The sequence below is a fragment of the Dendropsophus ebraccatus genome, unplaced genomic scaffold (assembly GCF_027789765.1).
Source record: "Dendropsophus ebraccatus isolate aDenEbr1 unplaced genomic scaffold, aDenEbr1.pat pat_scaffold_1495_ctg1, whole genome shotgun sequence".
NCBI lineage: Eukaryota > Metazoa > Chordata > Amphibia > Anura > Hylidae > Dendropsophus > Dendropsophus ebraccatus.
In genome coordinates, this window is record NW_027208917.1 from 1 (window position 1) to 25,033 (window position 25,033).

The following is a 25,033-nucleotide window of genomic DNA, read 5'->3' on the forward strand; positions in this document are numbered from 1 at the left end:
TTTTTTCTACGTTTTATTGCATATAGTAGTATATTCTTGTATATACAGCAGATTCTAGTATTATATGCTCTTTATATAGGAGGCAGATTATAGCAGTAGATTCTGTATAGAGGCCAGATATAGTAGTATATTCTTGTATATAGGGGCAGTATTATAGTAGTTATATTCCGTATTTATAGTGGGGGGGCAGTATATTCTAGTTGTTATATTCTTGTATATAGGATATACAAGAATATATCCCTAGTCTGATTGTGGCCAGCTCACCGCTATATCCCCGCCAGTTGGTGCACGGCAAAAATGAGAGCCAGTGGTAACAAATTGTGAAAGGAATTTAGCACCAGTCAGCAGAAAATAGCACGATAATTCTTCTTATTGGAAATCTTCACATAACAGGAACAGATATACAAGTATATACTGTTCTATTATGTGAAGATTTTCCAATAAAGAAGAATTCTTTGCTTTATCTGCTGATCTGGTGCTAAATTTCCTTTTCACAATACCAGAATATATATATTCTCCTGTGTGTAATTTATGTATAAGTGAGGATGGATTTGGGGACTGACATAATTCGCAGATCCATTTTGCTAGCGTTTCTATATAATTCTGTACCTTTTAGCGCCTGTTATATAATGCTATAATAATTATTCTCCATCATCATTCAGATTCGTCCCGACCTCAGATATATGCACTTTTCTTTTTGGTTTGATAATTAGCGGGGTATTGTTCCACATCTTTTTTTATCCGCGTAATAAACCTTCTTAGGCCAAATGGTGTCACTTGCAGCCAAAGCTTCCAGATCCAAGCCAGCTCCGATCTATCAATAAATAAACCCCCCTGTAATCATATAGAAAAAAAAAATCCATAAAATCTTTGTTTTTGTTAGAACCAAATCAGTCTTCTCCTCTGTCAGCCATCACCTGTACCCCCTCATAAGCCTGGTAGTCTATATCATAGCCCCAAATACTTCTCCAATCAGAACTGTAGTGTATGGTTGAGGCCAAAGAAGTCGTCTTACGTACTTTTAATTCTTCGCTATCAGCTTCAGTAAATTCTGGGAGCCGGACATAAAAATATGGAAATTACAATAAGAGCGAAAATATTCAAGCCTTGGTGGGGATCATAGATGTGTATCTAAGCCCGTACCACCTCCAGACCAAAAACTTCCTTACACTTACTATTTCTTCATGCCCAAATCAAATGTAATGCTACTCATCCATCCAAATAAGATTTTTATTTAAAGAAGCGGTTACAAGGTTAAAGCTGACCTCCCTGTTCTGTCAGTATACTAACCGGCTCTGGTTCAGACCTCCAGCCAGGAATCCTCTCTCGCGACTCTAGACTCATAATTTCTGGATAGGTCACAGTTTTAAAATCGGATATGCAAACCAGCCGGTGAAAAAACTGTCGGTGAAAATAACGGCAGTCCCTGAAACCGTATTTTGTTTCTCTCTTCTCCGTGTTTTGCACTCCTCCTGTAAGACCCACATGACCGCAATTAGCAGGAGGACACCTGAGTGCTCATGGTTGTAATCCTCCTGTCTGTCCCATTCTATATTTGATAGCTATGGTGAGTGCAATACCTTATCCGGACTTGTGCTGTTTGGGGGCAGCTCCTCCGCCGGTGGTGCTGGCTGGGTTTTGGTGTGGCATTTTGGGTCTGGTCCTGGGGCATGGGGGTTGCAGGGCCGTTCCATGGCCTCCCTTCCCTGACTGTGCACGCCTGCGGGGGTGGTGGTCGCTGACCGGCACAGTGTGGACTTAGTGTAGGGACCCATTTGTATCAGATACCTGCACGCGGGTACATGGGGCAGTGTGGCTTGATCAATTAACATACAGAATTCTGATGTTTTTTATGCAGCCGAGAGGCACTAGTGTCAGCCATAGGGTGTGTGGTGCAGCAACTCTTTTCTTCTCTGAACCATAACTACTATAATACTGCTCCTATATACAGGAATATAACTACTATATATACTGCACTCCTACTGACATATAACTACTATAATACTGCTCCTATATACAGGAATATAACTACTATAATACTGCTCCTATATACAGGGATATAACTACTATAATACTGCTCCTCTATACAAGAATATAACTACCATAATACTGCCCCTATATACAAGAATATAACTACTATAATACTGCTCCTATATACAAGAATATAACTACTATAATACTGCTCCTATATACAAGAGTATAACTACTATAATACTGCCCCTATATACAGGAATATAACTACTATAATACTGCTCCTATATACAGGGATATAACTACTATAATACTGCCCATATATACAGGAATATTACTACTATAATATGCTCCTATACACAAGAATATAACTACTATAATAGTAAAAGACTCATTATAAAAAGACCACTATAATATAAAAGACTTGTTATAACTTGTTATCACTCAATCCTTGTTTATTCTTGGCTAAGGAGTCCAGTGGGTGGTCCTACTCACTGACTGTTTATCTTTACATGTACTGTACACTGTCATCTGAAAAGCTGTCAATACCTCCCCTGTATGCGTGTGCATACAACTATAACTGTCAGTGAGTAAGACCACCCACTAGACTCCTAGCCCAGAATGTGCAAAGGATTGAATGATATAAGTTGGTCTTTTCCCTCAAAACTATATCTGTTCTATAACATGGTACATGTAACCAGTGTAACTGGTTCCCTTTAATGCAGTTATATCCCTGACCCCCCCCACCCCACAGATGTTACATACCATCAAATACCTCCATGTCGCCTCCACATCCTCTTGTTTATAAGGATTAATAGGTTCGCCCCAGTCACAGTTGAGGGTGATGGAGATCAGACCGCCCTGAGAGGCTCTGTACTTATCATTATACAGGTGCCATACCTCTGCATGGGCTTTAATCAGGTTATGTCCCACCACATACACACCAATCCCTGGGGATACGACTCCTAAGAGGAACAACAATTTTCAACAACTACAAAGGATTGTGGGAAAAGAATTTAAAACCCAATGGGTCACAGAAAATATATATAAACATAGGCTGTTATATAGGAGACTACTACCCAGGCAACAGGATGAGAATGGGCAACCTGTGGGGTGCAATAGTGTGATGTGAAGGCCACAACATCTCTAGACTTGGCCGGAAGCCCTAAAAGGTCCTATATGTGCTACGGGGCTCCTGTACAACTTCTCCCTACAGCCTGGTTTCTGTGTTGGTCTCTCCTCCTTGGTGATGCCTAAGATTGAACTAGATTGAAGTGATACTCCAGGATACTTTCTTGCGGGAGAACACTGAGGCCTAACTAATAGAAGGAGGTAGTTACGTCCACCTCAGCCTTCCTCACTCTACCACTAATTCTACTAGACTAGACTCCCACTCTGACAATGAACGTTTCCATCATGCAGTAGTATCGGGGAGAGTAGTTGGCCATACAGGCAGCACTTGTTGAGTTCTCTGGAAACCATTTTCAGTTTGTGCATCTGAGTGTTTGTGAGCCGCCTCCCGCAAAGAAGGAAAAAGGTGGAAAGTTGCAAGAACCAGAACTGGTGAACATGACCTTAAGATGATGCTAGACAGGTGCGGCCAATTGGTGACTACAGTGTCATCTGGGTGGTTGGAAGCTGATCTCACAACCTGTGCTGCTGGGACTATTTTAGTTGCCTGTCTCTCCTGGCTGGAGATGACCAGTAAAGACGTCATAACAGCACCGCAGTTCTTCATCTGTTTCCTTATGGCCGCACTCTCTGAAACCTGTCTGTGACCATCTCCTCACCTGGCTAGTCATACGGCTTTGCCTCCAGACTGTACTGTGCCTGCATTTGTTGGACACCCCTATGTTTGTGCTTTATGGCAATTACAATAGGGTCCATTGGTCAAAAAAAGTGTCTACAGTCCATTATGAAACTCTAAGAGACCAGGGGGAGGTAGAGTTGCTGCATAAAGAATCTTACCTGCATGTACAATGTTACTATCTTCCCCTACCTAGGCCTAAAGCACTACAATAAAGATGTCATCTTTTATTATTTCTTTCACTCTCTAATGATAATGAGATGACTCTGCAGACTTGGCTCCAGTCTACACAGCAAAGCTTAAAAGTAGTGTGCAGAAAACAGAAAACGCCTGCCTATTGTGTGCAACCCAGTGTGAAATCTGGTATACTTCAGGGTCCACTTTGATGATCACCTATGTCATTATAACAAATATACCATGTACTCAACCCTTTTGATGATGTCTGCCGGGCTATTATGTGTTATTGTGCATTGCTCTTCACTATACATAATAAAAGCATATTGGTGGCATTGTATGGAACACATACATATCCCATTAAACCAGTAGACACCTCCTAAAGTCTGATAGGGTATGAGAAGGGTATCAGTTCTCACTGGAGTTTTTTTTTTTAAATAACTATAATGTATAGTGATTACCTGGTGCAAGGCCTCCTTCTCCATAGCCCACATTGGCAATGATATACGGCTCATTCAGAGTGATCCAGAATTTCACTTTGTCACCCAGTCTTTGGAATAGAACTTCAGCATAGTCCTTAAACCTATCTATTATGGTCTCGTTCTCCCAACCACCGACATTCTGCAAAGCTTGAGGAAGATCCCAATGGTATATAGTAACCTGCATAGACGAAAGCATGTTGAGTATTGTCAATGGATATAGTCACCTACATTGTGGATTGGTTAACAAATTGGAATCACGTATGGGGGTTGAATTACCAGTGGTGTAATACCAGCAGCCATCATGCCATCGATCAGGCGAGAGTAGTAACTTAGTCCGGCTTCATTTATGTGATTTGTGGTCCATCAGGAAGAATTCTGGGCCAGGAGATTGAGAATCTGTAATTTGAGACTCCAAGATTCTTGAGAAGTTCTATGTCCTCGTCAACCCGGTAGTAGCTGCCGCACGCCACGTCTCCGTTACTACCATCATGAATCTTATCTGCTGTATGAGAAAACGTATCCCAGATACTGAGGCCTTTTCCATCCGCCCTCCAGGCCCCTTCAATCTAAAAAGAAAGAAAATATTTTCTTTTGAATTTTTTCTTTAATATCATTTTCTTGCCGGAAGCAATTTCGAATGGGAAAAAAAATTGCTAAAGTTTTTTAATGCATTCACCCAAAAAGACAAAAAAAATTTGCGCAACACTGTAAACTGTGTAAAACAAAATTTACAATTTTTTTAAACAATTTTACACCAAAAGCCTTGATAAATTACCCTACAGATGGCAACACTGAGCACAACAGAAGATCCTTCCAGGGTGAAGTATGAGATGCATATAGCTGCAGGTAATAAAATGTCAAGTACTCACCTATCTTATTCCCATCCACTCATGCCCTGATGTTACTGTGGACCCTTGCTTGCTTTTGCTTGAGCATTACATCATCGCTCTGGCTGGCGAATAAATGTGTTGGTCACACGTTGAGTACGTCAAGACCAAGGAACCACAATGTGGCAACTTAGTAAGCCTCGGTTCACACAGCATTTTGCAATCTGTTTTATGCAAATAAACTGATGAAAAAAAAACAGATGCAGTTTAAGAAAAGGATCAAAAAACAGATCAAAACGCATCCTTTTTTTAGCATACACAAAAACGGGGTCAACCACATTTCTGTGTACGCTAAAAAAGGATGCGTTTTGATCGTTTTTTTCATTCTTTTCTTTATAATGGCCGTCAATGGGAAAACGGATTAAAACGGATGCACACAAATGCATGGGTTTTTTTTGTTGTTGCATAAAACGGATTGCAAAAACACATTGTGAACCCAGCCTAGTATACATATATATACCGTGTGGGAATTTGGTATTTTCAGCCAGATGCAACGCTGAGGTTTCCTACCAAATCTAGATAACTATTCAGCCTAAAGTTAAGACGTCTCCTATAGCTCCCTTTACCTACTTTACCTGAAAAGCTGAGGAGGCTACACCCCAAGCAAAGCCATCCCGGAACTCTCCATATAGAAATTCCTCATCCTTCTCCATGGGGATGCCATTATTACCAATGACTTCAGCATAGTAAATAGCTGTGCGTTTTGCAGCCCTTGCACGTGTAGGGTGATTGAAATCCACATGGTGAAGACCAAACCGGAATCTGTATCCTTGAATCCACTCGAAGCTGTCCATAAGAGAGTTGATAGAGTAGCCTCTCAGATTCACACCGTCTAAACTGAGAGCTTATAGGGAAGAAAACAGAATCATTGTAGTTGCATCCCGTACTGGTATCTACCTATGTATAACTAGCAAAGAAAGTCTCTCCACATCTACTCAACAAAAAATCTATCACTTTATTATTATAATAGCCTCTAGCAGGGTGTAATAGGTCAGTAGGCCGTTTCATGGCCATGGCTGACATCACAGCTTAACCTAACTCATTGATTATGTCACTGAAGTGGGCGTTTGGGGGGGAGGGGTCCAGCACAAGGAATCTGTCTAGAAGATGATGCCGCTACTACTGACCATAAGATTTAGACAATGAAGTATCTGAGATATCTCCTATCCCAGCTGTTTGGACAGCAAATGTCAACTTTTGACGGAACCATTGTTGTTTGACATTTGACACTCTACATTATATCCTCGCTTGGTGAACTTTGCTACTAACCTTTAAGAGTTTCATCAATATATGTCTTGTGATAGGAAATTCGAGCAATGTCATCAAAATCGGTGCTCCTGTCCATTGCAACTCCATTCTCAGTGATATATATAGGGGCATCTTCGTACTCTTCTTTCACCCAGTTAAGAAGCCTCCTGAGGCCCCAGGCTACTGCTTTGACGTTTTCATCAGCCGTGTGCGGCCAGCTAGCATCAACCTCTTCTGTAATGTCAATGTCATTTTGGAAAGATGGGGAAGAAAGGATTGCAGTTTTATGTTGAACTATTTTTGTGGAGTAGATGTTTATGGAGAAAACATCAGCTGTCCCTTGAATGTAGGCCTTCTCCTCATCAGTAAAAGCTGGAAGTCTGGAAGATTGGAGACCTTGTAGCTCACTCTTGCTGGCCATCTGCCATTTCATTACCTCTGGGTAGTCACCATTTTTGAAGATTGGGTGTGCAAACCATCCCAAGGTGAATTGCAGGTAGCGATCTGCAGCTTCTATGTCCCTTGGTTCTGTGTGGTCTTTGGGTTCCACCCAGTTAGTGTTGAGGCTCAGAGAAATGACACCTCCTTGACTATTTCGATGTTGCTCATCGTAGGTATGATAGACTCTGGCATGGACTTTGATAAGATTGTGAGCCACTCTGTACGGAGCATAACCAGGATCATCTTTCACTCCAGGTGGATAGAGACCAGTCCCATAACCAGCAGTAACAATGGTGTGGGGTTGGTGAAAAGTCATCCAGAACTTGACCCTATCTCCAAATGTTTTAAAACAATAGACTGCATAGCTGTGAAATGCCTCAAGGACTATATCACTCTCCCAGCCACCGATGTCCTGGAGAGCCTGAGGGAGGTCAAAGTGGTAAAGGGTGACCATTGGTGAGATGTTGTTTGCCAGTAGACCATCAATGAGCCTGTTATAATACTCCACACCCTTAGCATTGACCGTGCCCTGTCCAGTTGGGAAGATTCGAGACCATGAGATGGAGAAACGGTAACTGTTGACGCCTAGACCCCTAAGCATGTACAAGTCCGCATCTAGCTGGTGGTAACTATCACAGGCAATGTCTGCGTTTGCCATTATCGAAAATATTTCCTGGGATATGTGTAAAGTGTCCCATATACTTGGTCCTTTTCCATCTTCATTCCATCCTCCTTCAATCTGAAACGCTGAGGTCGAGACTCCCCACTTAAAATCACTTGGAACAGTAGAATAATGGTACATGTCCCTTTCAAAAGCCGATTGTCCTGAGAACCTCTCCCATACCACTTTAGCCTTTGAGGGGACTTCTGATGCTGGTAGAGCTGATGTGTTTCTCATACCTGCCCATTGTGCATGATAAACTTTTTTGGCCAGTTTCGTGATTGGGAAGCCATTATTTTCAGCAATGCTGGAAATGAGATAAGCCGATTGCTTGGGGGTTCTTGGTCTGTTTCCATTTTCAAAATCTACATGATGTAAACCAAATCTTTGACTGTATCCTTGAGGTCCCTCAAAGCCATCCAGGAGGGAGCGGACTATATAGCCATGTACAGTCACATTGTCAGTATGTACAGCTGTAACAAAATTAGAATTTATGGAGTGAGAACAACACACAAAAACTAACATGAATTAAAAATACTAAAATATGTATATAATAATAATATAATATATTATTAATAATATATGTATATAATCTATTTCCCTCTGGATACCTTCCAACAACAGTTGTGTAGAATAAACCTGAAAACACCACAAGTTTACCTTTCAGAGCTTCATTGATGTAAGCCGCCAGGTACTCCACCCTATCCTTGTCATTGTACACCTCTCCGGTGTATGGTGTTGGCATACCATTTCCGGTTATATATATGGGTAGCTGTCCTTTTGTGTATTCTTCCTTGACAAAGTTCAGAAGCCTCCTGAGACCCCATGGCACCACGTAGAGCCATGGAGAAGAAGTGGACGGCCATGAAGGATCCACATGTGGTGCGAATCCTCCAATGTTATCATAATGAGCCACACAGCTACCACTTTCGGAGGCATTGACCATTCGGGAAGTATAGTGGGAGATGCCAAGGAAATCTGCAGTACCTTTGATATCGGCCTTCTCCGCCTCAGTAAATGTGGGCAGCTGAGCCACTGTAGAGGAGCACTGAGTATTTATGTGATTGACTTGTGTCTTAAGAACTTCTGGGTAGTCCCCATTGACAAGAATAGGATGGGCAAACCACCCCAGCATGAACTGGAGATATCGCTCGGCTGCACTCACATCATCTGGATTAGTAGGGTCTTGTGGTTCTGCCCAGTCTGAATTCAGAGAGATTCCCACCTGACCTTGTTGCGAGGCCCGGTACTTGTCATTATATACATGCCAGGCCTTAGCGTGAGCTTTCACAATGTTGTGTGTCACCTATGAGGTACAATGTAGAAGACTAAATCAGTGAAATGCTCATCCATTCCATGTAAAAACAGCTTATAAAGACTAAGGGCTAGATGGGTCTCAGCATCTGGAGCACCACTAATCCAAACTTCTGACATGTCTCTATGATATACCTTGATACACTATTAGGCTATGTTCACACTACGTAAAACTACGGCCTTAGTTCTCGCCGCAGAGCTACGGCCGTAGTTTTGCGGGGTGGAACATAACCTTACTTTCAATCGGATCCTGGCCGGAGCGTACACACATCGTATATGCTCCGGCCGGGATCTATGCAGCGCCGCAAATAACTGACAGGTCAGTTTTCTGCGGCCGGAATTCAGTGAATTCTGGCCGCAGAAAGACCTGTCAGTTCACACAGTGAAGCGAACGGCTCCGGCAGCTTGCTTCACTGTGTACTATGGGAAGCTCTGATACGCCCGCATCAGAGCTCCGCGGCCGAAGGATCATCTGGCCAGTACTTAAGTACCGGCCGAGATGATCCGGCCAGAGACCCCGGGCGGGTCACGGAGCGGCCAGTCTCTTATGTAGTGTGAACATAGCCTAATATAGGACAAATAGGAACAAGGAAAATAATTAAAAATATTTTCTAAAGATTCTTTTTTAACTAATTTTGTATTTTCTAAAAGAATTTTTGCAATACTCAGATCTTGCTTCCTGCTTGTACCTTGAAGGAGGCAATTCCTGGATCACTGACCATGGGCGCATGTTGTCCGGTGCCGTAACCAGCGTAACTCACCACCCAAGGTTCATGGAATGTTATCCAGTGTTTTACTCTATCTCCGAAAGTGCTAAAGCAGAAATCTGCATATTCCATAAACGCCTGGATGGTGGATTCATCCTGCCAGCCCCCGGACTCCTGCAGAGCTTGGGGCAGATCCCAGTGATACAACGTCACCATCGGTGTGATGTTTTCTTTGATTAACCTATCAATTAATCTGTTGTAATACTTCACACCAGCTGCGTTGACTTTGGATTTCAGTCCTGTTGGGAATATTCTGGACCAGGAGATGGAGAAGTGATAGACCTTAGACTGGAGGCCCTTCAGGAGATACACGTCATAGTCAATCTTGTGATAGGTGTCACAGGCCACATTGGCGGTTGCATTGTTATCAGCATTACCATTTTGCCCAAAAACATCCCATATAGATTGTCCTTTATCCCCCTCGGCCCAGCCTCCTTCTACTTTGAAGGCTGAAGAGGAGGAGCCCATACGAAAACCATTGGGGAATGTGCCCTGCAAGAAGGCGTCTCTCTCTGCTGGTGTCTGGCCGGAAAATTTCTCCCAGACTGTGGTAAATGCCGAGCGGGATGATAAAGTCTTCTCCACAGGATTCTGAGATCTATAAGATATAGGACAAAAGGTTAGTATATAGAACATTAAAACAAAGGTCTTTACTTACTAAAGAATATATGCTTCTTATGGATATGGAGAGGGATATCTGGCTATTCCCGTGTTTTGAGACTCGTAACTGAGGCTCCACGGACCCCTTTTTTGCATATTCAAATTTTGTATGGGACAATCAATGGAGACTCGTAAATGAGTACTCCATTGGAATTTTTCACTGTTCTCCCTGAGTTCAGTGATTGTTGTGTTTTTTTGGTCTATTTATCATTGCCCCAGTAGCCAGAATCCTACTCCACACTGACGAGGGGCAAATACCCCGAAACTGCAGTCTGTGGGTGGATGCCTACCCTTGGTAACCCTTGTCTTATGTCGTTATACTCGCCACAGAGTTAGACTTTGACTTACAGGGGCCACCCTGGTGTTTCCCTATTTAGGTCCCAAAGCTCGCAACAGAGTGAGGACCTGAGGGACTAGGTATCAGGGTGGTTTGGTGCTCTCCCCACTAGGAGGCACCCCTTGGCTTCCTTCTCTGGAGAGAGGGATATCTGGCTATTCCCGTGTTTTGAGACTCGTAACTGAGGCGCCACGGACCCCTTTTTTGCATATTTATATGCTCCTTATGGACTTTGCTTTGACCACTATTTGTTTCTTGCATCATCTACAATTTGATGGTTCTTGAGTCTCTTGGGACTTGTCATTACTAACAAGGTTGTTTAGGCTCCTGATCCTTTTGCACACCACAAAAGCTAACATGACTATGAATGGAGAGGTGTCTGGGCATGTGCTCGTTTATCTATATTGAAGCAATGGGTAGTTACCCCCATAGACTTCAGTGAGTCAATGATAAGCATGGTCAATTTCCATCTGGTCTACTCCTCTATGTCGTTTTCTTAAAGAGTCACTGTCGTATTTTTTTTTTTTTGCAGAAATCAATAGTCCAGGCGATTTTAAGAAACTTTGTAATTGGGTTTATTAGCCAAATCTGCCATTATCTGCATGTAAAAAGCCTTTTCCCAGGTCCCCCCTCCTTCCTCTTTTTCATCCACTCCAAAAAATCTGAAAATTGTGACTTGTTGCATGAGTCACACTCTGTCTATTCCTATAGAGAGGGGAGGGGGGAGGAGGAAGGAGGGAGTTAGCCGGCAGCAGAAAGCAGATAACAGAGGATTACAGGCACGGAGCTGGGTGACAGCTGTAATCCGAGCTCAGACAGGTCACTGGTGACTGTCACAGGAGATATCCCGTGAGGGATTTGTAGATTAACTCTTTGTTGTCCTGTTTTAGTCTTTTCTTTAGCTCTCTCCATAGGAGAACAATGAAGACAGGGGGGAGAGCTTCAAACTGCTTTTTCATGTTAAAAATGCATTTTTCGGATAATAAACCCAATTACAAAGTTTCTTAAAATTGCCTGGACTATTGATTTCTGAAAAAAAAATTCACGACAGTGACACTTTAAGGTCCCCATTGATGCAATGTTGAATTGAGTGAGTTCAGTGATTGTTTTTTGGTCACGGGGTTAGGGTATGCACCTATTCTACGGCATGAGGAGCAGGAGGAGAAGGAATCACTTTCTGGCAGACTTTACCATAGCTATGGCTCACCTTACATTCCCAGCAGGTGGGGTAGGTAACAAATAACTTATGTCGTATCCCACGAGTCGGGGGAAGGAATCGCTGATTCCTGTAATGATACAACACAGTTTAATTGCTAACATAATTCTGTTTATCACATTTTTAAATAGTAAAACCTGTGTGAATGCAACAGTGACAAGCCCATACTACTTATCAGTAATGCAGTCATTGTGTCTGCATGAACAATACCGACCTATTGGCATCGAGGCTCCCTTCAGCTCATCCAGGTAACAGCATCATTAGGGAACGGCTGCTGGGGACTGGGAAACCTTAATGAAACAGCTGCCTGATACTGGGGACCTCACATGGAGCGGCCACTGGAGACTGGGGGACCTCACATGGAGCGGCCACTGGAGACTGGGGGACCTTACATGGAGAGGCCACTGGAGACTGGGGGACCTCACATGGAGAGGCCACTGGAGACTGGAGGACCTTACATGGAGAGGCCACTGGAGACTGGGGGACCTTACATGGAGAGGCCACTGGAGACTGGGGGACCTCACATGGAGAGGCCACTGGAGACTGGGGGACCTCACATGGAGAGGCCACTGGAGACTGGGGGACCTCACATGGAGCAGCTGATGGAGGCTGGGGGACATCACATGGAGAGGCCACTGGAGACTGGAGGACCTCACATGGAGAGGCCACTGGAGACCAGGGGACCTCTCATTGAGTAGCTGATGGAGACTGGGGGACCTCACATGGAGAGGCTGCTGGAGACTGGGGGATGTCACATGGAGGGGCTGCTGGAGACTGGGCAATCTCACAAGGAGCGGCTGCTGTAGACTAGGGGACCTCACATGAATGGGCTGCTGGATACTGGGGGATTTGACATGGAGTGGCTGCTGGAGACTGGGGGACCTCACATAGTGAGGCCGCTGTAGACTGGGGGGACCTCACATGCAGAGGCTGCTGGAGACCGGGGGACCTCAGATGGATTGATTTGCACTCCAGACCTGAATCCAATAGAAAACCTATAAGAGTAGCTAAGTGGTTGTGTAGAGGCTTGTAGCTCTGAACCCCAGAGCCTCAATGACCTGAGGTCCTCCCTTTAAGTAGAGGATACCATGAGGGATACCATTTTATAAGTAGTGTGCATAAAAATATATAAAAATGTTAACTTAAACATAAATGAAGATACCATATGATGATTGGCCTATAGGGCTGGGCTGGTCCACACTTTGCATTTGGATCAATTTTTTAAGCCAAAACTAGAAGTTGGTCTAAAACAGAGAAAAGGTGCAAATCTTTCAAGTATAATTATGTTGATTCCATTCCTGGTTTTGATCAGAAATACTATATGTGACTCCAACCTATACTGTATCATCCTTCTCTATAGCCAATAGTCATTGACACAATGGTCGTTGTCTCACCCGAGTATACATGGAACATGAAAACATATTTTTCATCCTCTGGTAAAACATTGCAGTCAGTCAGGGATAAAGTGAAGACGAGAATCTCCATGTTCTTCTGCAAAACAAGTCGAATAATATCCATGATATTCATCTTAATTGTCACTGTCCATGATGTCCATAAAAGAAGCAAAAATTAAGAAATATATGAAAATTAATGTCTGGCTGTAAGGAAACTGCTTAAGCCAGGGGCTCTCCCCAGTTTCCTATAGATGTACAAGTTAACCCCTTGACTCCACATCTACTTTTGGGGATAAGGACGAAGCCCTATTTTTGAAAGCTGACCTGTCTCCTTGTACGTGCTAATATTTTTTGAAATTTCTTTGTGAAAAACTCTAAAATGTCTCAATTTTTATTTTAAAGTTTGCATTTTTGTGTATAGCAACAGGAACAAAGATCAGTTACAGCAACAGGAGACGGGGATGACTATCGGGTACACTAACGGGTGTTTTTAGCTACAATAATGGGGCATAGGGCGGATCAGGTACAGCAACAGGGATGACTGTTAGGTACAGCAACAGGGGTCAAGGGCGACCATTATGTACAGAAAAAAGGGTCAAGGGCAAGGGTACTGTACATGACTGTGCTGGTGCTGTTCTTTCTTAGCTTGGAACTCCTCCCACACACAGAGAAGATCAGAGATGGGAGAGCTGTCAAAGGCCGGATTCTCCTGTCATTCATACTGAAATTGATCCACCTACAATGACCAAACTCTGCAAGGCAAGCGCGGATAGGCCCTTTGCTGGTTGCCGCCACTTGCTGGCATTACTGAAAGTGCGCGGCGACAGTTTATCCAATTCATGCACATGTTTGTGTGGGGTTGCGCTAATGTAAATGTTTTGTCAATGTAATGGTAAGTAAAGGTCACTACTCCTGACCTATCTGTTTTAGTGAATCTTTGCGTTCCTTATGAAATAATAATTCTGGATCATGTTCTCTTGCGTTGAGTTGCGTCTGCCATCAAACTGTGTAGGGACTCCCCCAGGCGGCTATTCAGTTAGGACTGTAATGGTTAAAACCGTGGTGTAGGGGTAAATCACCTGTCTAGACATCAACAAGGTTATTTTTCCCCAGGGTTTAATTCCCCTGATAGAAATGAAATATAGTCATTTATTTTTTCTTTCTTTTCTCATTATTGTATTATTTTTAAAAGTGCAAAGAATTCCCAATCAGGTCCAAATTAGTTTTAAAATTCAGTTTTTTTTATACAATGATGAGAAAAAATAAAAATTAAATAACAGTACTTCCTTTCCATCAGGGGAAGTAAACCCAGGAAAAAAAAAAACACTTGGTTTCTAGACAGGTGATTGACTCTTTAGGTCCCAGCTCAAATAGAGTTAAGCTTGGAGATTCAACTATATTTAATTGCAGATTATTCCTTTTTAGGCAGTTTAACTATGTCAGGGGAGAAGGTAATACCCCTTTAAGGGACATTTGCACTGCTGAGATTCCAGACTGGTTATCATATATACCTATATTATTGTTGAGTGGATTTGTCCAAACATTTTGACCGATCCGCTCCATACTACCAAGGAGAACTCATTGGACCTCTTTGTCCATAGTGACCAATCACTGTGAGGCTTTAATGTCTCCAGAGTGGTTTAGGGGACTAAAGCTGAGCTCTGATTGGTTGTAGTAAATGAGATCCATTATACTCCCTTCCCTACCGACCTTGTCTGTTATCCAGTCCTGCGGCTCCTGGGAATCCCGACAGTCATGATGTATATTCAGGGCAAGGAAGTCGACAGATTTCTGAAAGAAAAGTAGAAGAACCTACATAAGAATACATATATACGTCTGAATGCTTATAGGGGTGCAGGGTAAGAAGTCACAAACGGGAGGTGGATAAGTGAATATTCATCAGAAATCCTGTTCAGGCCAATTTTAATGCAACTATTTCCCACAGTGTGTGGAAGGGAATTTTTAAGATTGTATCCCCTCTACTTTAGTTTCAGATCCAGATACAAAATCCGCACCACCCCCGCTACATGTGCTATCATTGTATTTACCAGAAAACTCCCTCGAAGTGAAAAACCAGCGTCTAGGAGGGGCGGGGGCAGCGCAATGGAGATCCGTCCACCTGGCGAAACAAGAACTCAGGATCTAGAACCGCACTGTAAATTATCATTACTATATAAGTAGAATACATGTGTTTTATTTATATACAGTGGGATCTGGTCTAACACATGTATACATGGAGGGTCTGGTCTGGAGTCAGTATACAGGGATAAACTGGGCTGGGATCTGTATACAGTGGTCTAAGGTAGAAGGAGGGGCTGGTTGTGGGTCTGTATGGTGAAAGGGTCTGATCTGGGGTCTGTTTACAAGGAAGGGCTGCTCTGGGCTCTGAAAACAGAGAAGGTCTGGTCTAGTGTAAGGTACAGTATGTATACAGGGGGTATGGTGTAAGGTATGTATACAGGGGGTATGGTGTAAGGTACAGTATGTATACAGGGGGTCTGGTGTAAGGTATGTATACAGGGGGTCTGGTGTAAGGTATGTATACAGGGGGTATGGTGTAAGGTATGTATACAGGGGGTCTGGTGTAAGGTATGTATACAGGGGGTATGGTGTAAGGTACAGTATGTATACAGGGGGTCTGGTGTAAGGTACAGTATGTATACAGGGGGTCTGGTGTAAGGTATGTATACAGGGGGTCTGGTGTAAGGTATGTATACAGGGGGTCTGGTGTAAGGTATGTATACAGGGGGTCTGGTGTAAGGTATGTATACAGGGGGTATGGTGTAAGGTATGTATACAGGGGGTCTTGTGTAAGGTATGTATACAGGGGGTATGGTGTAAGGTACAGTATGTATACAGGGGGTCTGGTGTAAGGTACAGTATGTATACAGAGGGTCTGGTGTAAGGTATGTATACAGGGGGTCTGGTGTAAGGTATGTATACAGGGGGTCTGGTGTAAGGTATGTATACAGGGGGTCTGGTGTAAGGTATGTATACAGGGGGTATGGTGTAAGGTATGTATACAGGGGGTCTTGTGTAAGGTATGTATACAGGGGGTATGGTGTAAGGTACAGTATGTATACAGGGGGTCTGGTGTAAGGTACAGTATGTATACAGAGGGTCTGGTGTAAGGTATGTATACAGGGGGTATGGTGTAAGGTACAGTATGTATACAGGGGGTCTGGTGTAAGGTATGTATACAGGGGGTCTGGTGTAAGGTACAGTATGTATACAGAGGGTCTGGTGTAAGGTACAGTATGTATACAGAGGGTCTGGTGTAAGGTATGTATACAGGGGGTATGGTGTAAGGTATGTATACAGGGGGTCTTGTGTAAGGTATGTATACAGGGGGTCTGGTGTAAGGTATGTATACAGAGGGTGTGGTGTAAGGTATGTATACAGGGGGTCTGGTGTAAGGTATGTATACAGGGGGTGTGGTGTCAGGTATGTATACAGGGGGTCTGGTGTAAGGTACAGTATGTATACAGCGGGTCTGGTGTAAGGTATGTATACAGGGGGTCTTGTGTAAGGTATGTATACAGGGGGTATGGTGTAAGGTACAGTATGTATACAGGGGGTCTGGTGTAAGGTACAGTATGTATACAGAGGGTCTGGTGTAAGGTATGTATACAGGGGGTATGGTGTAAGGTACAGTATGTATACAGGGGGTCTGGTGTAAGGTATGTATACAGGGGGTCTGGTGTAAGGTATGTATACAGGGGGTCTGGTGTAAGGTATGTATACACGGGGTCTGGTGTAAGGTATGTATACAGGGGGTCTGGTGTAAGGTACAGTATGTATACAGGGGGTCTGGTGTAAGGTATGTATACAGGGTGTGTGGTGTAAGGTATGTATACAGGGGGTCTGGTGTAAGGTATGTATACAGGGTGTGTGGTGTAAGGTATGTATACAGGGGGTCTGGTGTAAGGTATGTATACAGGGGGTCTGGTGTAAGGTACAGTATGTATACAGAGGGTCTGGTGTAAGGTATGTATACAGGGGGTCTGGTGTAAGGTATGTATACAGGGGGTCTGGTGTAAGGTATGTATACAGGGGGTGTGGTGTAAGGTATGTATACAGGGTGTGTGGTGTAAGGTATGTATACAGAGGGTGTGGTGTAAGGTATGTATACAGAGGGTCTGGTGTAAGGTATGTATACAGGGGGTGTGGTGTAAGGTATGTATACAGAGGGTGTGGTGTAAGGTATGTATACAGGGGGTGTGGTGTAAGGTATGTATACAGAGGGTCTGGTGTAAGGTATGTATACAGAGGGTCTGGTGTAAGGTATGTATACAGGGGGTCTGGAGTAAGGTATGTATACAGAGGGTCTGGTGTAAGGTATGTATACAGGGGGTCTGGAGTAAGGTATGTATATACAGGGGGTCTGGAGTAAGGTATGTATACAGGGGGTCTGATGTAAGGTATGTATACAGGGGGTCTGGTGTAAGGTATGTATACAGAGGGTGTGGTGTAAGGTATGTATACAGGGGGTCTGGTGTAAGGTATGTATACAGGGGGTCTGGTGTAAGGTATGTATACAGGGGGTATGGTGTAAGGTACAGTATGTATACAGGGGGTCTGGTGTAAGGTACAGTATGTATACAGAGGGTCTGGTGTAAGGTATGTATACAGGGGGTATGGTGTAAGGTACAGTATGTATACAGGGGGTCTGGTGTAAGGTACGGTATGTATACAGAGGGTCTGGTGTAAGGTACAGTATGTATACAGGGGGTATGGTGTAAGGTACAGTATGTATACAGAGGGTCTGGTGTAAGGTACAGTATGTATACAGAGGGTCTGGTGTAAGGTATGTATACAGGGGGTGTGGTGTAAGGTATGTATACAGGGGGTCTGGTGTAAGGTATGTATACAGGGGGTATGGTGTAAGGTACAGTATGTATACAGGGGGTCTGGTGTAAGGTATGTATACAGGGGGTGTGGTGTAAGGTATGTATACAGGGGGTCTGGTGTAAGGTATGTATACAGGGGGTATGGTGTAAGGTACAGTATGTATACAGGGGGTCTGGTGTAAGGTATGTATACAGGGGGTCTGGTGTAAGGTATGTATACAGGGGGTCTGGTGTAAGGTATGTATACAGGGGGTCTGGTGTAAGGTATGTATACAGGGGGTCTGGTGTAAGGTATGTATACAGAGGGTCTGGTGTAAGGTATGTATACAGGGGGTGTGGTGTAAGGTATGTATACAGGGGGTCTGGTGTAAGGTATGTATACAGGGGGTCTGGTGTAAGGTATGTATACAGGGGGTCTGGTGTAAGGTATGTATACAGGGGGTCTGGTGTAAGGTATGTATACAGGGGGTCTGGTGTAAGGTACAGTATGTATACAGGGGGTCTGGTGTAAGGTATGTATACAGGGTGTGTGGTGTAAGGTATGTATACAGGGGGTCTGGTGTAAGGTATGTATACAGAGGGTCTGGTGTAAGGTATGTATACAGGGGGTCTGGTGTAAGGTATGTATACAGAGGGTGTGGTGTAAGGTATGTATACAGGGGATCTGGTGTAAGGTATGTATACAGGGGGTCTGGTGTAAGGTATGTATACAGGGGGTCTGGTGTAAGGTATGTATACAGGGGGTCAGTGCCACCCCTGTCTATAGGCTAGTATGGCAGCTCTCCGTTATTTGCCATTTTTAACCTATACACCCTTAACCATGCCGAGCACTTGTCTTGCAGGTAGAGGCTACTACATCCCTCCTAGCAGATCCCTCTGTGCACTGTACCAGATATATACTGTATATAGTAATGTATGTGAGTGTGATGTATATAATAATGTATGTGAGTGTGATGTACTGTATACAGGGCCGTATTTGCCACTAGGCACCCGTGGTCCGGTGCCTAGGGCGGCGCCCTGCGGGGGGCGGCACCCGCAGGACACATTTCTTTTTTTATTTAATTTTTTTTTTTTTTTTTTTACCCCCTCCGCCGCCCCGCCGCTGACATCCGCGCCCCGGTGGTGCGGCGGGGGGGGCGGGGGGTCAGTCGGGCGGCAGGAACAGAGGCAGGCTGGGAAGGAAGGTCCCCCTATACAGGGCCGGCGTGAGCTTCCGGCACAGACTGTCACACAGGCCGGAAGCTCACAGTGCAGCCCCGCGATGCCCGAACTTCCCTGCTCAGCAGCGGCGTGATGACATCACACGCACGCTGCTGAGCAGGGAAGTTTGGGCATCGCGGGGCTGCACTGTGAGCTTCCGGCCTGTGTGACAGTCTGTGCCGGAAGCTCACGCCGGCCCTGCATAGGGGGACCTTCCTTCCCAGCCTGCCTTTGTCCCGGCCGGCTAATCCAACGCCCCCCCCCCCCCCGCTGGTCCCTCTGCCATCCCCCCCCCCCCCCCCCCCCCGCTGGTCCCTCTGCCATCCCCCCCTCCCGCTGGTCCCTCTGCATCCCCCCCCCCCCGCTGGTCCCTCTGCATCCCCCCCCAGCTGGTCTCTCTGCGCCCCCCCCCCCCCCCCCCCTGGCTGGTCCCTCTGCATCCCCCCCCAGCTGGTCTCTCTGCGCCCCCCCCCCCCCCCCCGGCTGGTCCCTCTGCTCCCCTGCCACCCCAGCTGCCCTCCCATCTTCTCCCCCTACTCCCCCTCCCCCTGTCGCCCCAGCTGCTCCCCCTGTTACCCAGCTTCTCCGCCTTTCCCTGCCACCCCTAGCTGCTCCCCCTCCCCCTGTCGCCCCAGCTTCTCCCCCTGTTCCCCAGCTTCTCCCCTCCCTGTTAACCCGACTGCCCCCCCTGTCGCCCCAGCTGCACCCCCTGTTCCCCAGCTTCTCCCCATTCCCCAGCTTCTCCCCCTGTCGCCCCAGCTTCTCCCCCTGTTCCCCAGCTTCTCCCCTCCCTGTTAACCCGACTGCCCCCCTGTCGCCCCAGCTGCTCCCCCTGTTCCCCAGCTTCTCCCCCTGTTCCCCAGCTTCTCCCCTCCCTGTTAACCCGACTGCCCCCCTGTCGCCCCAGCTGCTCCCCCTGTTCCCCAGCTTCTCCCCATTCCCCAGCTTCTCCCCCTGTCGCCCCAGCTTCTCCCCCTGTTCCCCAGCTTCTCCCCTCCCTGTTAACCCGACTGCCCCCCTGTCGCCCCAGCTGCTCCCCCTGTTCCCCAGCTTCTCCCCCTTCCCCAGCTTCTCCCCCTGTCGCCCCAGCTTCTCCCCCTGTTCCCCAGCTTCTCCCCTCCCTGTTAACCCGACTGCCCCCCTGTCGCCCCAGCTGCTCCCCCTGTTCCCCAGCTTCTCCCCATTCCCCAGCTTCTCCCCCTGTCGCCCCAGCTTCTCCCCCTGTTCCACAGCTTCTCCCCTCCCTGTTAACCCGACTGCCCCCCTGTCGCCCCATCTGCTCCCCCTGTTCCCCAGCTTCTCCCCCTGTCTCCCCAGCTTCTCCCCCTGTTCCCCAGCTTCTCCCCCTGTTCCCCAGCTTCTCCCCTCCCTGTTAACCCGACTGCCCCCCTGTCGCCCCAGCTGCTCCCCCTGTTCCCCAGCTTCTCCCCCTGTTCCCCAGCTTCTCCCCTCCCTGTTAACCCGACTGCCCCCCTGTCGCCTCAGCTGCTCCCCCTGTTCCCCAGCTTCTCCCCCTGTTCCCCAGCTTCTCCCCTCCCTGTTAACCCGACTGCCCCCCTGTCGCCCCAGCTGCTCCCCCTGTTCCCCAGCTTCTCCCCATTCCCCAGCTTCTCCCCCTGTCTCCCCAGCTTCTCCCCCTGTTCCCCACCTTCTCCCCTCCCTGTTAACCCGACTGCCCCCCCTGTCGCCCCAGCTGCTCCCCCTGTTCCCCAGCTTCTCCCCATTCCCCAGCTTCTCCCCCTGTCGCCCCAGCTTCTCCCCCTGTTCCCCAGCTTCTCCCCTCCCTGTTAACCCGACTGCCCCCCTGTCGCCCCAGCTGCTCCCCCTGTTCCCCAGCTTCTCCCCATTCCCCAGCTTCTCCCCCTGTCGCCCCAGCTTCTCCCCCTGTTCCACAGCTTCTCCCCTCCCTGTTAACCCGACTGCCCCCCTGTCGCCCCATCTGCTCCCCCTGTTCCCCAGCTTCTCCCCCTGTCTCCCCAGCTTCTCCCCCTGTTCCCCAGCTTCTCCCCTCCCTGTTAACCCGACTGCCCCCCTGTCGCCCCAGCTGCTCCCCCTGTTCCCCAGCTTCTCCCCATTCCCCAGCTTCTCCCCCTGTCGCCCCAGCTTCTCCCCCTGTTCCACAGCTTCTCCCCTCCCTGTTAACCCGACTGCCCCCCTGTCGCCCCATCTGCTCCCCCTGTTCCCCAGCTTCTCCCCATTCCCCAGCTTCTCCCCCTGTCACCCCAGCTTCTCCCCCTGCCACCCCAGCTGCCCTCCCATCTTCTCCCCCTGCCACCCCTAGCTGCTCCCCCTCCCCCTGTCGCCCCAGCTGCTCCCCCTGTTCCCCAGCTTCTCGCCCTCCCCCTGTCACCCCAGCTTCTCCCCCTCCCCCTGCCACCCCATCTTCTCCCCCTGTCGCCCCAGCTTCTCCCCATTGCCCCAGCTTCCTTCATCGCACCAGCTGCTCCCCCTGTTCCCCAGCTTCTCCTGCTCCCCCTGTCACTCCAGCTACTCCCCAGCTTCTCCCCCTCCCCCTATCACCCCAGCTGTTCCTCCTGCCATCCCCAGCTGCCTCCTTTCCCCAGTTACCCCCAGCTGCCTCCCTTCCCCAGTCACCCTGCTCTGCCCGCCTGCAGACGAGTTGTGGTCAGAGAAGTCATCATGATGGCTGCACCAGATGGAGAAGAAAGAAAAAAGTGAGCAACGGCAATGGGAGAAGACGTCACCTGTGAGTCATTAGTAACTGCACTGTAATCACTTCTATAGTGTGCAGAGCCTGTGTACCATTGGGGTCTAAATGGGTCAGTGTATGGTTTGCGGTAGTGTACTGACACAGCCCTGCGGTCACTACAGTACACTAGCACAAACTTTTAAACTAGAATGCAACTACAACAGCCGCAGGCACTACAACTCCCAGCATATGCTGAGGGCTGCAGACTTTCAGTACATGCTGGGAGTTGTAGTGCCTGCAGCTGTTGTAGTTGGGTCCTATACACTAGGTGCTTTGTGGGAGATCAGAATACATAGATCTGTGGGGGCTCAGTGCAGGGAAGTGACCCCAGAACATCACTAATAGGGGATACAACAAAAACATCTCCCCCTATCCCCTATTAGTGCTGTTCTGGGGTCTCTTCCACACACTGAGCCCCCACAGATCTATGTATTCTGATCTCCCACAACGCCTCCAGTGTATAATGCACATAGGACCCAACTACAACAGCTGCAGGCACTACAACTCCCAGCATGTACTGAGTCTGCAGCCCTCGGGATATGCTGGGAGTTGTAGTGCCTGCAGCTGTTCTAGTTGGGTCCTAGGTGCATTATACGACATATAGGAATACATAGATCTGTGGGGGCTCAGTGTAGGGAAGTGACCCCAGAACATCACTAATAGGGGATAGGGGGAGATGTTTTTGTTCTATCCCCTATTAGTGATGTTCTGCGGTCACTTCCCTGCACTGAGCCCCCACAGATCTATGTATTCTGATCTTCCACCAAGCCTCCTAGGACCTAACAGCTGCATGCACTACAACTCCCAGCATGTACTGACAGTCTGCAGCCCTCAGGATATGCTGGGAGTTGTAGTACAGTGTAGACAGATGTATTGCTGGACCTTCAGGGCTGATGGTTGTCACCCACAGATTGCAGCCACCAGGAGACTCTGCACACAGTGATTTATTAAAGGGTTGTCCTCTCAGAGACTACAAATCCCAGCATACCCTGAGAGCTGTATAAATGGAGGGTGTTCTGAGATTTGTCACAGATACAGATAAATCCAGGAAAGGAGCGGGTCAGCATGTCGCGTTTCACTGGTTGTATATTGGTGGCTCCAGGTACCCCAGTCCAACACTGGACAGAAGCTGTCCCCAAATTAAGTCTCCGCCCTCCTTCCTTCCTCCATCACGTCTGATGATGAGAAGAGCGGGCATCAAGCAAAAGGGCACCCCAGTACTACTGACAGTCGGGGGGTGCCGCTCAGTAGTACTGGGTGCTGGAGTGCCGGCCTGCCAGCTGTGCCAGGGTATACACCATGCATGTAACCTGCCAGTGCCGAGGGGAAGGGGGCACTAGTTCGCCGGGGGGGGGGGGGGGGGGGCGCCTCGGCATGCAAAGTGCCTAGGGCAGCATGAACTCTAAATACAGGCCTGACTGTATATAGTATATAGTAATGTATGTGAGTGTGATGTATACTGTATATAGTAATGTATGTGAGTGTGATGTATATAGTAATGTATGTGAGTGTGATGTATATAGTATATAGTAATGTATATGAGTGTGATGTATACTGTATATAGTAATGCATGTGAGTGTGATGTATACTGTATATAGTAATGTATGTGAGTGTGATGTATACTGTATATAGTATATAGTAATGTATGTGAGTGTGATGTATACTGTATATAGTATATAGTAATGTATATGAGTGTGATGTACTGTATATAGTATATAGTAATGTATATGAGTGTGATGTACTGTATATAGTATATAGTAATGTATGTGAGTGTGATGTATACTGTATATAGTATATAGTAATGTACTGTATGTGAGTGTGATGTATACTGTATATAGTAATGTATATGAGTGTGATGTACTGTATATAGTATATAGTAATATATATGAGTGTGATGAATACTGTATATAATAATGTATATGAGTGTGATGTATACTGTATATAGTATATAGTAATGTATGTGAGTGTGATGTATACTGTATATAGTATATAGTAATGTATGTGAGTGTGATGTATACTTTATATAGTATATAGTAATGTATGTGAGTGTGATGTATACTGTATATAGTATATAATGATGTATATGAGTGTGATGTACGTCTCCAGTGCATTATGACACTCACCTCCAGCAGAATACTTCTGGTGATATAGCCTGTATACCTTCTCATGGGCGTCCAGCAGAACCTGCAGGGATTGTGAGTCTGTGACATCTGCAGGAACATCGAATGTTATCCAGGTCTGGACCAGATCCCCGAATGAACGGAATGCAAGTTCAGCGTATTCTGCATAGGAATCAATAGGGCTGGGGCCACCTGTAGAAAGTCTATGGAGGTCAGCGCCATGTAAGATCACGATTGGTCTAACATTGGCTCCGTACAGCTCCTGGAGAAGGGTCCTGTAACACTGCAGCCCCCCCTTATTCTGGCTCCAGTCCAGCCGTACCTTGTAGTGGGTGACGCCATACTTCTGTAGGGTCTGGATCTGATCTCTCATGTTATTCAGAACCTCATTGTTACACCCAGCCACCATACGTGACCTATGTCCATTGTAAGAAACGTCTATATGACTCCATAAGGGTCCGCCAATGGCCATGAGGTTGGTCTCTGGGAGCTTTAAGATCCCATGACATAGTGAGGGAATGAGGACGAGGAGGACCCCTCTCCACACCGCTCCCATCTTCACCAGTGTTATCCAGCACATACAGCTCTGACACTTATATAATGGCCGGGGCTGTAAAACACACAGTATCTCCTCCACAGATAAGAAGACTGCTCAAAACTATTTATGAACAGACTTTTATTAATATTTCACATGATGGATGGAACGGCCGATTGGGTTCATTGTAAATTATTAGCAGGGTTCCCGTGAGCTCCGACCTGAGATGAGCGTAATACGAGCGATAATGTTTATGTAA

The 25,033-nt window shown here is 46.5% G+C and overlaps 1 protein-coding gene across 1 annotated transcript; it reads right to left on the reverse strand.

Annotated features, from left to right (window-relative positions):
* Positions 1-1,290: 1,290 nt before the first annotated feature.
* Positions 1,291-24,824, reverse strand: LOC138775298 (lactase/phlorizin hydrolase-like; the record flags this gene model as incomplete). The annotated part of the gene is given in 14 exon segments (XM_069955896.1): positions 1,291-1,401; positions 2,737-2,936; positions 4,414-4,612; positions 4,711-4,793; positions 4,796-5,000; positions 5,897-6,165; positions 6,591-8,144; positions 8,332-8,977; positions 9,675-10,350; positions 11,957-12,035; positions 13,360-13,456; positions 15,070-15,150; positions 15,408-15,478; positions 24,243-24,824. Coding segments are annotated over 14 exon segments (4,848 nt in total), but the record flags the coding sequence as incomplete, so codon positions are not given.
* Positions 24,825-25,033: the final 209 nt, after the last annotated feature.